Source organism: Bos taurus, chromosome 9 (genome assembly GCF_002263795.3).
Source record: "Bos taurus isolate L1 Dominette 01449 registration number 42190680 breed Hereford chromosome 9, ARS-UCD2.0, whole genome shotgun sequence".
Lineage (NCBI taxonomy): Eukaryota > Metazoa > Chordata > Mammalia > Artiodactyla > Bovidae > Bos > Bos taurus.
In genome coordinates this window covers 61,170,909-61,185,433 of record NC_037336.1, presented here as the reverse complement: position 1 = coordinate 61,185,433, position 14,525 = coordinate 61,170,909, and the positions used below count along the sequence as shown (strand labels likewise).

The window sequence follows — 14,525 nt, the reverse complement described above, 5'->3', positions numbered from 1 at the left end:
CTTGGTGGGCTACAGTTCATGGGATCACAAAGAGACACGACTGAGCAACTAAGCACAGCACAGGTGATTATATCCCAAGAATGAGAGCTGTCTTAGAGACGCTTGGACACACATGCACAATAAAAGGTATATAAAACTGTTCCATGCAACAGCAGCATAACAGCAAAGTATGGAAACCCAAGTGTCCATCAAAGAGGGGGAAAAGATGAATGCTGTTTATTCACACAATGTAATAAAATACTAATTAATTAAAGTGAGTAAAGGTATTAAAAACATTCATGGGAATAATAAATAGCAACTTCAGGGTAGAAGCTGCTTCTGGATAAGGGGGATCATGAATGGAATGAGAGAGGTTTGCATAAGAAACTTCTACTAAATCTGTAATGATTTAATCCTTATTAAAAAGAAAATGGAGTAAAACTGAAAATGTTAAACTTTAACATTTAACAAGGAGGCAAAGGAGACAGTGTGCCCCCAATCACAAAGAAACAAGGCCACCCCCACTCTTTACATCTCATTATGGTCCACTGAACATTATCCAAGATTGGTGATGAGAATAAGTCAATCCCGGGACGCATTATTCTTGAGGAATATAGTAGACAACAAAATTAAAATTTGGTTTCTGACCTTCGGTTTCTTAAATTTGAAACTCTGTTTGAAATAGAAATTTAACAAAAAATGAGATATGTAATTGAAAATTTCTGAGAAAAAGTAATCTGGATTAATACAATCCTGAATCTTAATAGTGCAATTTAAAATGTATATCCCCCAAAAAAGAACTTTTAAAAAATTTTGTTACAAATCTTCAAAGCCTTAAAACTTAATACTTTTAATTCCCAAAGTCTTAATTTAAAATGTATATCCCCCCAAAAAGAACTTTTTAAAAATTTTGTTACAAATCTTCAAAGCCTTAAAACTTAATACTTTTAATTCCCAAAGTCTTAATTGCTTAATTGCTGGTCTGAATACTAAGTGATTATGCAATTTGAATAAAATATCTAGAGGAACAACTATACCCTTTCATGGATATACACTATTGAGAGAACTTCTTGCATTTACAGAAGTCATCTATCTTGTACTGCCTAAATAATTTAGTCATTATACCATAATTCAGCATTAACAGGCAGATTATAGATAAGTCTAAAATTGTAGGAAATAGGTAGAGAATATAATTCCTACTTTTTTATTTATTTACAAAAGGTAGTTTTACATTTTGTTTTCTTTCTGCATCTTTCTGCCTCCATATTATACAACCAACACTCATAGTCAGTTTCTCTCTTTTTAAATGATAGACAGTAATAAAATTTGGAGACTTTTTAAAATCCAGTACAAGATAGCTAAAATTGACAATTTTCCATTTTACAAAATACTATCTTATTTTATCACAATTATACTCACTTGAAGTTCCTAAAGACTTCAAAGACAAGAAATGTGCAAAATGTTAGGTAATATAGAGAAAGAAAAGGAGATGTAAAAGTATTAACAAGGTGTCAAACGAGTAACTTGATAGATTCATCATTTTTCTTTCCTACTATCTCTAAAGCAATCATCCTTTTTATTTGTTAAAAACCAATTATCTCATTGACAATTTTTATTTTATAAATTATAGAAAGTACTTACATTGAATTTAATTATGTCATATATCAAGTATCTAGGAACGGCCTGTCCATTAACTCTGTCAATAATCATTTCCTTGAAAGAGAAAAAAAAGGTAACTTTATTCATATTTTAATAGCAATTTCTTTAGTTTGATTAAAATATAACAGTCATACAAACTAGTACATAAAGCAGAAATATACAACTTGATGAAATTTCAAAGTGTACACACTTATATGCAAATGAAATCTATAGACTGTCAGCAACTCAAAAAGCCCCATCATGAATATATTCTGTGTTGTAATAAAATCATGACAATATTTCATTATTTTTTTATATATGAATTACTATGCTACATTTCATGGTATTTGGATTACTAAACAACTATTAGGAAAAAGAGACTACAAATTTTAAATTCCAAATATCAGGAACATTTAAAAAGTTAACTTTGTTAAATCATTATTGTTTTACATTGTGTCATATGCCAATTACTTTAATCATCTATAGGTAATAAACGGTACCCTTATTATAGATTAAATCTCCATGTGACCCATACAGTCTTTCTTGGTTCCGTATCCCTCTACTATGATCAAAGGAACAGTGCAAGAGAATATGATATTATACTCCATTAAGTGAAAAGAAGTTAAATTCCGCACACTGACAGAAAAGAGATAAAGGACACTAAAGGGTAATTATAGGTATAAAAGTAAAATTTTTTAAATTTTATTTCTTAATACTAGGTTTTAACCTAAAATTCTTTTTCTTCCTTCATATTCCTCCTAGGAAAGTAAGCAAGCTACTTGTTATCTAATTTCACGATGAAATATTCACACACAACCATCTAAAATTACAAAGAATACATTGATTTAGGACAGATATATTTTCCAGTTTTAAGGAATTATTACCAATTGGTTTCTTTCTCAAATTTTGTTTGCTGCACTACTGACATTTATTTATGGTTATCATCTTGAATATAACACAACATAAATTACTTTTCTTAAACTGCTTAGTGAAATGTTTTTATTTAAGTATCTGAGAATCTTATGAGCCAACAAGGCAGTACCAATAACAGGTTTCAATTAATCTTTTCAAAAATGGGTGGATGGAAGTTATGTGGACTTAGAGGTTCAGAGAACAGACATCACAGAACTTCCCTCTGAAATTACCTGATGAAATGAGTAAATACATATATTCTTCAAACATTAAAAATAACAAAAAAGACAGTTTGTTACCAGCAAACAAAACAAGTAAAAAGGAATAAACAAACCAGTAAACTTTAAAAACTGACAGCCATGGAAACTACCAAACTTCTAGTAAAACAAAAAGGCACAGCAGGATTCAGCCCCAAGCCCACTAAACCCCCAAAAGCCCTATTCGTAGATGACAAATTCTTGATAACTGTCACTATTACACTCAAATATAAAGGACCAAACTCAGTGGTTCTTCTTGTCTTTTTCCCCTCTTCAGACTGAAGAATAATTGAAATAGCAGAACACTGTAATAAAGGCTACGGGACTCCATGCTAAAGAAACAATCTGAGTTACTAGAATAAACTATGGCTCCCAACTAGCTGAAGAAAACTTTCATCCACAGTTTTTAAAAGAGAATAGAACCCAGGGATTCTAACAAAAACCCAATACCTAGGCTTCATCACAATGTCCCCCATCCCCACAGCTGTCACTATTGCTCTAGGGTACAGAAAAGTGAGTAAACATAAAAAACATTTAAGCCTAAAACTTAGTTAAGAAAACTGAACTGCACTGTTAGTGGGATTGTAAAATGGAGCAACCAGTACGAGAGAAGTACAGCAGTTCTCTCAAAAAATTAAAATTAGAACTACAACAGGACCCAGCAATCCCACTTCTGGGTATACATCCAAAAGAATTAAAAATAATATCTTGAAGAGATATTTATACACCCATTGTATATATCAGCATTATTCCAACAGCTAAGAGAAGGGACCCAAATATTCATCAACAGATGAATGAATACATAAATGTGGCATGGACAGATAGTGGAATATTAGTCAGCCTTGAAAAGGAAATATAGCACATGCTACAACATGCATAAACCTTGAGGATATTATGTTAAGTGAAATAAGCCAGTAATAATAAGACAAATAACACATGATTTCACTTATATAAGGTATCCAAAGGATTTAAATTCATAGAAAGTAGAATGGTGACTGCCACAGACTGGGGATAATGAGAAGCTGTTTAACTTGGTAGACAGTTTCACTTTTACAGGATAAAAAAGGTATGGAGATCTGCTGCACCACAGTGTGCATATAGTTACCACTACTGAACTGGATTCTTTTTAACCACACTTATAAATAAAAACTTAAAATAAATAAATAAAATCTAGTGAAGAAGGGAAAATAGATTTTCTCCTATGATCAAATTTTAGAAACAGGGCCTAGATTTACCCTCCTGTATGAAACAACCTAAGAATGAAAAAAGGGGTAAAAATCTAAGGTTCAGTAATAGGTAGGACTTACGGTTTCAACGGCTCACAGTCAAAGATGATGCTAAAGACTTGGCATGGCCCAGATATAAGGAATATTAAATTGAGTATTTTGGCAATATTAAGTTGAGTACTTTGAAGAACCAATGAGAGTTTTAATGAGAGGAAATAACCATGGAAAACTTGGGGCCTTCAAAGCTTATCTCAAAGATAACCCATTCTTTGAAATGCTTTTAGATAAGGCCCACTTGTTTCTAATTATCACAGTACATCTAGGTGACAAAATGTTCTGGAATTACCAGCAGTGGTTGCACAGGGCTTCCCTAGTGGCTTAGCAGTAAAGAAGCCACCTGCCAAAGCAGGAGAGGCAGGTTGGATCCCTGGGTTGGGAAGATTCCCTAAAGAAGGAAATAGCAACCCACTCCAGTATTCTTGTCTGGAGAATACCCTGGACAGAGGAGCCTGGCAGGGTGCGTGGGGTCACAAAAAACAGAGTCGGACACAACTTAGTGACTACACAACAACAATAAAGTCGTCACACAATCTTACAAATACAAAAAACCACTAACTTATACACTTTTAGAATCGTGATTATATTTCAACTTTCTTAATAAAGTTAAATTTGAAAAAGAAATCCGAAAATCAGTTCTTAAGATGAAAGGAAAAGGAAGGAACCTCTGGCATACAGCCTATATTAAATGTGAGCTATATACGTGTTGATTATACACATTCTATAAATACAGCCATAACAAAATGACAAAAGGAAACACATCAAAAGGTTAAAACTTAATCTCGATAGCTGAGTTTTCTTCTATTTTATAACACACAGACTTTCTAAAGTTTTAACAAGCATTCATATACTTTTATAAAAAATTAACAGATGAAAAGACACGTCATTTTCCCAGGATTTTTGTTATTAACTTTAATGATTAACTGTTATATTCTCCTGTTATCCTCAGTATAAAATTGATTGAATTTTACTGATTTGTTTCAAGTGAATTAATGCCGTATTTCTAAACTCCAATTTTCCACATTTTGTAGGTCAAAGAACATAATTTAGAGAGCAAAACAAAAGCCTCAACACTCATATCTGACAGCCAGACAATTAGGTAGTTTGAGTTATTCTTGGATTTGGAATTTTACAAAAACAATTTGCAAATGAAAATGTAGAAGAAACAGGAAACTAAAGAGGGCTGTTTTAATTAACTAAGTGGAAAAACAGATATGGTAGCTATAATTCTGATCCAAGTAAATGACATCATGAATCATATTGCTATTTTTAAATCTCATAAGAGTCTATTATGTTGCTCTCAGTTATCCAAGTTTGGGGTAAAAATAAATAGTATTGCTAAGTTAAATCTGCAGAGGGTTAAACATCTAAATTTTAAGCATTATTTCTACCTGGAATACCCTTGGCTCATGTCCAACCAAAGTCTCTTTCTATAGAAATCCTCCCATAATCTAATGCCAAATCCTTTATAAACCATCTTTAGTTACTAATTAGATATGATTCATTTCTCCTCTAAACCACCCTAGAACTTGTTTTAAATACCCATCATCAGATTATTGTTTTATTCCTCACCTATCATTCTCCATCCCTCCCCAAAGAAGTACAGTGTCTCCAAGGTGAGGCCTTCTCCTCAATCTTCTAAGCACTGCCTGCACTCTTTGGCACGGCACATGACAGGAATGAAAAACTACACTAAGCTTTGGCAAACACTGTAACTTAAGAGTCTTCCTCTTCCTTTTATTTTATGAATCACAATGCAAAAAAAAAAAAAAAAATGGAACTTAGATAAAATGAAAGTAACAATATCAAAATAAATGTTCTTGCTGTCCCATGAACTAATTACCACTGCTGTGGTGTTGGTGATGCAGATTATGGACAGCACAACTCCAGGGACGCCTGTCACATCAACCAGGACAAGAATGGCACACCCTGGAGATGTGCAGTGAACAGTATTTCCAATCTTATGTAGTGGCTCTGTCAACCACAAGGGGTATGTGTGTGCACATGCACACGCGCACACACAAATATGTTAACAAGTTTACGTGTACATGTAAAGTATTTTAATACACACACTGTCAGAGGAATGAAAATTTACTAGTAGCCTCACAGAGTATAGGTAACTCTGTGACTATAGTTACTCTTTGTTCAGTCTCTGTTTGTTGCTACTCAGTCTCAACCAACTACATGAGTTTCTTTCCTTCTTTCTTACTCTTTGGTACCTGGCCCAGTCATCGTCTCAACCTGGACTGCTATCATCACTCATTAGGCCCCATCGAAAACTTTCTTTGATCTTATGTCCTCTGCTCTTTTCCATACAACCTCAGAACAACCTCAGACCTCACACAACATCCTGAACCTTCTAAGCACTTAAAACTATACCTCACAAGTGACTAATTCAAACCATCTCATTTTCCAATCACAGTCATCCATCTTCTGGCCAGCACAAGCCAATATATAACCGGTAAATTTTTTTTAAAGCATATGAGATAGGGGCAATAAGCATTCAGGTCACTTAGAAAGTGGTACTCCCTCTGTTAAACAAATAAATACATATTTTATGCATGTGTTTTTCATGAGGGTATTTCTATCATTGAGAGTTTAAACAAACATTCACAAGCTACTCCCTAGTCTTCCAATATCTACCTGCTAGTACAACTCCAAACTAGAGGAGCAAATTTCATCTTAAGACAGAAAGCATTCTCATACAAATTCCAGAGACTATTAGTCAGATATAATTTAATCTACCTCGTGAAAAAGGTTTAATGTTGAAAAAAGTGAAGAAATATTAAAGAACATGAGTAGTATCTCGGTAGAAAAGAGACTTAAAAGTTGTGGGAAGTCATAAGAAAGATGTAGAGTTCCTTTTCCCTCCAAAGAAAAATAGTGAAGGTGTGGCAGACAGATAAACGACACAACCAAACAGAGCAAACAGAAACATAAAGAGTGCAGAACCAAGCCTACCAGAGATCACTCTGCAGAGAAAAACACAAGCAGTTTCTTGTTCAGAGTGTAACATACTAGTTCAGCCTCCCTTTTCAAATAGCCTTGTTCACCCAAAAGCTAAAAAAAGAATAAAATCTAAGTGGCAAACTTCAGAAGAGCCAGAATATTGGGTATTCTTGCACTATCAGACATTAAATTGTATGCTAAAGTTATCGCATTTAAGTCAACCTAAAACTACCACCATAAGTCCTAAATATTAGCAGAATAGGAAAATGAATCAAGAAACAAAGATATACGGAAATCCTATACATAATTTAAAAATGACGTATGTAATTTAAAAGGAAAAATCAGATTGGCTGACTGATGCTGGGGCAATAGCTTAGACATTGGGAAATACATAAAACTGTATCCCTACCTTATTCCTTTTATCAAAATATATTGTGGATAGATCAAGTATTTAAATTTACAAATGAAATCATAAGTATTAGAAGGAAATACAGGTGAGTATTATAGTAATTCTTAAGTAAAAATATCTCTTAAAATGGCACAAAAGCCAAATATTAAAAACCAAAGTGTTTAACTACTATATATTAAAAAGATAATAAGAAACTACTGTATAGCACAGGGAACACAATACTCTCTAATGATCTACATGGGAAAAGAATCTAAAAAACAGTAGGGGGTGTGTGTGTGTGTGTGTGTGTGTATGTGTGTGTGTGTGTGTAACTGATTCACTTTGCTGGACACCTAAAATGAACACAGCACTTTAAAATCAATGGTATTCCAACAAAAATTTTAAAAAAAAAGTGTTCATAATACTTGTGCCACAGAAAACACTAGAAAAAAATTAAAAACACATTTTTATAAAATATGGGTCATAAAGCAATACCTCAATAAACAAAACATCTCATAAACCAGTAAGAAAAAGATGAATATCCAATAGAAAAATGTGTAAAAGATCTGAATGGGCAACTCACAAAAGAAATACCCTAACTCTGTACCATACTAAATACAGTAATAAGTGAAAAATGTTAAATGTCCTTAACAATTCACATAAATTAAGAGGTAAATATCACTATGTATCGGACACTATTATCAGCACTTTATAACCCATCCAACTTAATCTTCACAGGAGCACCAAGAACTAAGCCTAACTTCATTACAGATGAGGAAACCAAGTAAACCATAGGAGGGCCCTCATGTCATAACTTTTGGAGCCAATCAGGCACTATCAGTTAGAGTCAGGGCTCTTAACCACTGTGCTATATATTATCCCCTAAAATGAAAGAGTCATTTAAAATTAGAAGATTTTAAATTTTAAAAACCCAGTATACAGATCCTTTACATATGGTTGGCAGAACCATACATTTGTTCAAACTTTCTGGAAAGAAGAGTGGTAATCATACATGTCAATGTTTAAAATGGGCAATGCTCTCGAATCCAGCATAGTCCCCACAGTACAGTATAGCCTGTTACTGCCCCTTCCCTGCAAGGACTGCTCCTCTTGTACTACAAGTGGTACTGCCACCAATGAGCTCCTGGCCTCCACCATCATTCTTCCTTGGATTTACACGTCACTCAGACCAGGCCCTCTGGAATCTTCCCTGGGACCGATATATGGATACTAGGAGAAAAAGTTCCCTTTCTGCTTGGGTTGCAATGTAACTCGCCTCCCATGTGGAAAGAATCTGCATGCAATGAGAACAGACAACTAAAGCAAACAAACAGAGAGAAAGACAGTGCCTGGCCAATATCACTTGAGTCCCCAGATCCAGTCTGAAGCAAATCAAGCTGAAATCTAATTATTTGTGACAATTTAGTTCTTGTTTCCTCAGTTACTTTAAGATGGACTTCAATTACTTGTAATCAAAAGATTTTTAAATGCATATTACAGTCTCATTTCTAAGAATCTTAATTATAAAACTGCACAATTGTGAAAAGAAAAAGGTATAAGAATATGCATTCTAGTGTGTCTTTTAATACAAAAAGCTACCAAAAAGTCTAAATGTCCACCAAAAAAGGACTGGATGAATTAATTATAGAATTGTTTGCAAACTGGTCTGATTAGAGTCACTTGGACACTTGAAGCTGACAAGTGCATAATTCCAGCTGATTTGTGTTGTTGTATGGCAGAAACCAACACAACGTTGTAAAGTAATTTCCCACCAATTAAAAAAAACAAAAAAAAACAACCTACCTTGGCCCCAGGGAGAGTCTAATTCACTAGGTCTAGGACAGGTTATCATATTTTTTCCACTATTATCCCCTATCATTTTCATAATCAAGATAGCCTGAAAACCCCAAATTATAGTGTTTACATATATAGTGGCCTATTACTCAGACTTTTATATGAAAAAGGTCCAAAATATATTGCTAAGTAAACAAAAGACAAGTTACAAAACACATTCAGATCTTTTCATACAAAATTATGTAATAACTATCCATGCGGGCACATACTTGACCAGAGCACTCATTTTCAACCAGAGCAGAGGTACCTGTACTCAGAATCTTACTGGGACTGGAAGGATTCCCAACTTCCCCCAGAGATCCTGATACATGTACTGTTTAAGAATCTCTGTTCTGAGTTACTATTACTAACATGAACATGAATCCTTCAAAAGCAAGTGTCAGACTGAACGTTTTGGCACACAGGAAAGAAACTCTGGAATAATGTTTATCAAAATGATAACAGAAATTACTTCAGTAGTGGGTATTCAGCTGATTTTTATCAACTTTTTTGTACTGTTCTGTATTATTTCAATTTTTATTTACAATGAATTAATACTTTTAAAATCAGGGAAAAGAAAGCTATTCATATAAAAGAAAGATAAAATATTTTTAATCAAGTAATTTTATGATTATTAAATATAGATTTTCTGAATGGGAAAATTCTTAACAGTTTCCAAAATTCAAATGTAGAAGTACAGTGGCTACTTTCAAAGGCACGATCCTCTTTCAACAAGAACTATCAGTCCATATAGCTAAACAGCCAAAGGAAAATGTGATATATCACTGTGTTCGTGCTCAGTCACATCCAACTATTTGTGACCCGATGGACTACAGCCTTCCAGGCTCCTCTGTCCATAGAATTTTCCAAGCTAGAATAACGGAATGGGTTGCCAGTTTCTCCTCCAGTGGATCTTCCGAACCCAAGGATCAAACCCACGTCTACCGCACCTCTTGCATTGCATATGGATTCTTTACTACTAAGCCACCAGGGAAGCGTGATATGTCATATCACACAATTAAAATTCGATCAACAAGTAAAACCATAAAATAAAATGAATCTTTTGCAATAAATTTTTTTTTCAATCACAAAGAACAAAAAAATTAAGATTTAATTTTGCTTGCTTATTCTGTATCTAAGACAACAATCAAGTGACAGTAAGTGTAGGAAATGAAATAAATGAAATTTAACATCTTAGTAAAAACTAGATTCAATTTTTTAACTGTCAACTCTATATCAATAAAAAGTTTTTAAAAAACTGGATCTAATTCTAAATTTCATGTTTAATTATTAAAAATACACATTTACTTGCACAAGAAAGAAAAATAGCAATGTTTGATTTTTTTAAAAAGATAAAAATATGACTTACCCCATCTAACAGAGTATTTGATAAATGCATACGGAGATCTTTACGAAATGGAAATTCCAGATTTGAAACATGAAACACTGAATTATCTCTATCAATCATAAAAACTTCATTTGTGCCATCAATCAACATCATATACCTGTAAATGAAACATTAAGAAAGTAATATTAACAGTATAATTCAAGAATAGGGTCATAAGAAATAACAGTTAAACTGTTTTTCCTTAGACTTGCAATAGCTACCTGGAATAATGTTCACCAGAGTGCCCCCTCCACCATCATTCAGATTAAAGTACCATAAATAATAAATTTGGTTTTTTTTTAAGTTTTTGCTTCCTATAAAAAACACAGGGTATACAGAAATCAAAACTTTTTATGGAAACAATGTGATATTCAAAAGCAATCTTATAACCCATCTTAGGAGAGAGGCATTCTCTAATTTTTATTAAACTTCAGACATCAAAGTTTATAAAACACACAAACACACATATATGTAATTACTGCATTTTACTGGCTCAACAGCTATACGGATTAGGTGCTGCTGTCTCCACTTTGCAGTAGGAAAAAAGAGAGTAAGTGATAAACAAATGCCCAGACTTCAGTGTATCCTGGGTACCTTCTACCATACAACAATGAGCAGAACAGCTAACCCCTTTCTTTGAATTAATATAATGATAAAACCAGATCCCACCATTTCAGGAACAACTATCATTCATTACTATCGAATTAAAATATTTTTTAACACAAGTTCATAAAAATTTTCATTAGTCAATCATTTCATTTCAGAAAGTGAAGAAGAACTAGAGCCTCTTGATGAAAGTGAAAGAGGAGAATGAAAAAGTTGGCTTAAAGCTCAACATTTAAAAACTAAGATCACAGCAGCCGGTCCCATCACTTCATGGCAAATAGATGGGGAAATACTGGAAACAGTGGCTGACTGTATTTTTTGGGGTTCCAAAATCACCGCAGATGGTGACTGCAGCCATGAAATTAAAAGACGCTTACTCCTTGGAAGAAAAGTTATGACAAACCTAGACAGCATATTCAAAAGCAGAGACATAACTTTGTCAACAAAGGTCCATCTAGTCAAGGCTATGGTTTTTCCTGTGGTCATGTATGGATGTGAGAGTTGGACTATTAAAGAAAGCTGAGCATCGAAGAATTGATACTTTTGAACTGTGGTGTTGGAGAAGACTCTTGAGAATCCCTTGGACTTCAAGGAGATCCAACCAGTCCATCCTAAAGATCAGTTCTGGGTGTTCATTGAAAGGACTGATGTTCAAGCTGAAACTCCAATACTTTGGCCACCTGATGCAAAGAGCTGACTCATTTGAAAAGACCCTGATGGTGGGAAAGATTGAAGGCAGGAGGAGAAGGAGATGACAGAGGATGAGACTGTTGGATGGCATCACCGACTCAATGGACATGGGTCTGGGTGAACTGAAGGAGTTGGTGATGGACAGGGAGGCCTGGCGTGCTGCAGTTCATGGGGTCGCAAAGAGTCAGACACGACTGAGCGACTGAACTGAACTGAACTGATCTTCCCCGATGGCTCAGACAGTAAAGAATCCACCTGCAATGTGGGAGACCTGGCTTGGGAAGATCCCCTGGAGAAGCAAATGGCTACCCATTCCAGTATTCTGGCCTGGAGAATTCCATGGACAGAGGAGCCTGGCAAGCTACAGTCCATGGAGTTGCAAAGAGTCGCACATGACTGAGCAGCTTTCATTTCACTTCACTTCATATACATTAAAATGACTTTGGTCATTAGTCATCCTTCCAATGACCAAGTTACTGTCAATACATTCACTGATATATTGATGTAAGTTACTGTCACTGACTCCCAACTAGTGGATCATCAAGAATGGAGCACTACTGCACACCATATAAAAAAATGAAGTCCAGATGAATTCACAGTTGAGGAAATTACAGACTGACAGGCTATACTACCAAACAGAGAGCAGCAAGATTTGGGGTGAAAATGGCGATCATATCCAGGCACCAAACTCTTCAAAGAATGAGAAAAAATTGACAGCAATAAATTAGAAAGTTGAAAGGCATGAGCTTCAAAGGAACAGAAGAATCACTGTGTTGTGTGGTTTGTTGTTAAATGAAACAGTGGAAGAATAATAGTCCCGATGTACCACTGAGAATGGAAGGAATGTGGATCAAGTCGGTCTAATCTCCTACCCATGAGGCAGATGAGAAAAAAAGCAGCAGCAACTGAAAGATGGGAGCTGAATCAAGTTAAGGCCAGGGGATAGAAGAAACATTCAACTGAAGATGTGGAAGCAAACATACATGGAGGCTATTATTCCAGAAGATAACTTGTTTCCCATAAACAAGTGTTCTAAGAAAACAGAGAGATGTGTTCAGCTGAGTTGCTCAGTCGTGTCCGACTCTTTGCGACCCCATGAATTGCAGCACGCCAGACCTCCCTGTCCATCACTAACTCCCAGAGTTCACTCAGACTCACGTCCATCGAGTCAGTGATGCCATCCAGCCATCTCATCCTCTGTCGTCCCCTTCTCCTCCTGCCCCTAATCCCTCCCAGCATCAGAGTCTTTTCCAGTGAGTCAACTCTTCACATGAGGTGGCCAAAGTACTGGAGTTTCAGCTTTAGCATCATTCCTTCCAAAGAATACCCAGGGCTGATCTCCTTCAGAATTGACTGGTTGGATCTCCTTGCAGTCCAAGGGACTCTCTAGAGTCTTCTCCAACACCACAGTTCAAAAGCATCAATTCTATGGTGCTCAGCTTGCTTCACAGTCCAACTCTCACATCCATACATGACCACAGGAAAAACCATAGCCTTGACTAGACGGACCTTTGTTGGCAAAGTAATGTCCCTGCTTTTGAATATGCTATCTAGGTTGGTCATAACTTTTCTTCCAAGGAGTAAGCATCTTTTAATTTCATGGCTGCAATCACCATCCGTAGTGCAGTGATTTTGGAGCCCCAAAAAATAAAGTCTGACACTGTTTCCACTGTTTCCCCATCTATTTCCCATGAAGTGATGGGACCAGATGGCATGATCTTAGTTTTCTGAATGTTGAGCTTTAAGCCAACTTTTTCACTCTCCTCTTTCACTTTCATCAAGAGGCTTTTTAGTTCAGGAGAGGGGAAAGGGAGGGCTGATTAAGGGAACAGAAGTGCGTGACAACAGGCTGAAGAGCAGCAAAACAGACCAAAGGCGCAGACATTTGGGGACTGGACTGGAAGCATGCTGTTACTAGTGTTTTCAAAATAATTAGTCCCAGCAGGCCCCTGGGGAGGAGGTGGAGGACTCCTGCCCTTGCTACATATTAAAAGAGCGGCAGCCCTCGGAGATAAGGATTGTGAAGACTCAGGCTGCACTTGGAAAAAGAAAATCAGCCTCCGTCTAGACTGACAGTGCACCTGAGAGACTCAGACCAACTGGAGGGCCAGCAGACTGGCCAACAACAGCAATACGTAGCTCCCAAAGCCCTCCTGCACGTGCTTTCCAAAAGCTGCAACTCCTGGTAGAATCTAGTCTTCTTGAAGAAGTCAACCTTGCCCTGGGTGGTGTTTCAAAGAGAATTTAAATCAACATAAGAACAGGTCAAGTAAAAAGCCTTCTGATACCTGCAAAAATGGTACTGAAGGCACAATCTATCATATTGTTTAAAGATCTAGACCAGCACTTTGCAAAGTTTATTATTAACTTTTAGTATTTCCCTGGCAAAATAATCAGGAACATTTAAGGTTGTAAGAAAACATACAAGGAATTACTCAGTTTCCAAGTTATTAAACTTTTCCTCCAGTTTAAAAAAAAAAAAAAAACAAACATAGAAAAGCCTATTAATTTAACTTAGCCCATTATTTCCTAAACTTATTCCTGATATCTGTTAATATCTGCAGAACTAGTATTCCATATTTACAATCTGAGAAAAGCTGGCT

At 35.5% G+C, this 14,525-nt stretch overlaps 1 protein-coding gene across 6 annotated transcripts in view; it reads right to left on the bottom strand.

Annotated features, from left to right (window-relative positions):
• The window catches only part of RNGTT (RNA guanylyltransferase and 5'-phosphatase), a 233,244-nt gene that overhangs the window by 149,913 nt on the left and 68,806 nt on the right, over positions 1-14,525 (bottom strand). For all 6 annotated transcript variants that reach the window (NM_001046085.2, XM_005210890.5, XM_059889631.1 and 3 more), the window contains 2 exons: positions 10,609-10,744; positions 1,621-1,692 (listed from right to left, as the gene is read on the bottom strand). In NM_001046085.2, the coding sequence (NP_001039550.1) occupies positions 1,621-1,692; positions 10,609-10,744 (208 nt within the window). The remainder of the gene's footprint in view (positions 1-1,620; positions 1,693-10,608; positions 10,745-14,525) is intronic.